We start from the raw sequence: 1518 nt of genomic DNA, 5'->3' as shown, positions 1-1518 counted from the left end.
TTAGTATTCCACAAAAATTTTCATATATATAAATAAATAAATATTTTTTTTATCCAATGCAAGGTATATGTGTTTCCTATCGCATTTGTTTCATGTAGTTTACGTGACTTAATGTTATATTGCAATTGATTTATTTCTTTCTCGTTTTTCAAGTGAACCAATTACATTTAATTTGTACGCATTTACTATTCACGATTGAATCAGAGTTTTTTCAATTTAAATGCGAATAATTTTGTTGTCTCCAAAAATTTTCAAATGCGTAGTGATTTTGATTTATTTCTCAATTTTTCCTAACGTCTTACTGAGACTTATAGATTTTAATATTGCGATAATAGTCCTAGTCTTAAAAAAGGAATCAAGCAACTAATATCCCACCAGATAAAATAGTACTACTTTATTATTATTTAATAATTCCTAGTTCCGCCTGGCAGCATTTCTCAAAACGTCCTGTATATTTTATGTGAGCAAAGAAGTTTATTCATTTATACCCATATAAATATTTTTTGGAAATGTTTCAAAAAGAGAAACTGTCACTTATATTCTTGATATTTGGGATGTCAGATAAGTCAGGAGGGAAGAAGTAGTTGGGATATAAAGCAAAGGATAGTGCAGAGTCGACTCGCCTTCAGTTAAGAGTCACTTCTATGCTCGCGAACGGTTAAATTAGAAATTCGAAAAAGNGTTAAAGCACCTATAAATAAATATATATATGGTAAACAGCTTCCTACACACAAATTTCAAAATACATTTCCATTATTATATGCAACATCTATCTGAAGGATATAAACAATTCGGTTAGCAGACATGACCCAAATAGGGCATCGTCGATAGTTCTAGTTACCCACATAGGTAGCTCTTAACATCCCACCACAGAAGAGACGTATGGGCTCAGTTAGCGATGGTCATTTAGATAAACAGTCGCTACTTAACGATTAGTTACCATCGTGGTACAATAGAGACAACGCAACGTCTTATTGTCCTTATATTAAATGTATGTGATGCGATAATTGTTACCAGTATCTTATATATAAATAATATTATGGGTCGGAGAAACGGCATCGTTGGGATTCTTTTCGTCCTCACGTGTGCCCTTTCCTTATGGGATCTAGTTGCAAATGCTGTTAACATCGATTCAAGTAAGTGCAAGGACCTAACATGACGGCAGATTCTAAAAATCGATTTGTAAAGTGCTATTAATTACATTCATAAATTTATTATATACAGTGATAATTATTTTTCGCTAATTCCGGTAGAAGATACAAAGAAATGTTTTTAAAATATGGAAATTAATATCTAAATAATTGTTACAAAAATTGTCGGTAGTTAATTAAAATAATAAATAATCATCTCGTATTCTCACAAAAAGAAATTAATTAAATATTAATTAGTTACAGTTTATATTTTAAAACAATTTTTTGTATGATATGATAATATAATTATAAGTATGTAACTTTTGAAAAAGTAAAGTTACATTAGGAAGGAGATTAACTTATACTGATATATTATTGAGAGGCTTCA

At 29.9% G+C, this 1518-nt stretch overlaps 2 protein-coding genes across 4 annotated transcripts in view; one reads left to right on the top strand and one right to left on the bottom strand.

Moving 5' to 3' along the window:
* LOC108741959 overlaps nt 1-1518 on the bottom strand; it is a 55009-nt gene that overhangs the window by 13402 nt on the left and 40089 nt on the right. The window lies entirely within an intron of this gene.
* LOC108741963 (cartilage oligomeric matrix protein) overlaps nt 877-1518 on the top strand; it is an 84494-nt gene continuing 83852 nt past the window's right edge. The window contains exon 1 of the mRNA XM_025976140.1: nt 877-1136. Within this exon, the coding sequence (XP_025831925.1) occupies nt 1040-1136 (97 nt within the window). The 5' untranslated portion in view covers nt 877-1039. The remainder of the gene's footprint in view (nt 1137-1518) is intronic.

The sequence above is a fragment of the Agrilus planipennis genome, unplaced genomic scaffold (genome assembly GCF_000699045.2).
Source record: "Agrilus planipennis isolate EAB-ADULT unplaced genomic scaffold, Apla_2.0 scaffold295, whole genome shotgun sequence".
NCBI classification, from domain to species: domain Eukaryota; kingdom Metazoa; phylum Arthropoda; class Insecta; order Coleoptera; family Buprestidae; genus Agrilus; species Agrilus planipennis.
The sequence above is the reverse complement of the archived record's forward strand: the minus strand, read 5'-3'. Positions and strand labels throughout refer to the sequence as shown.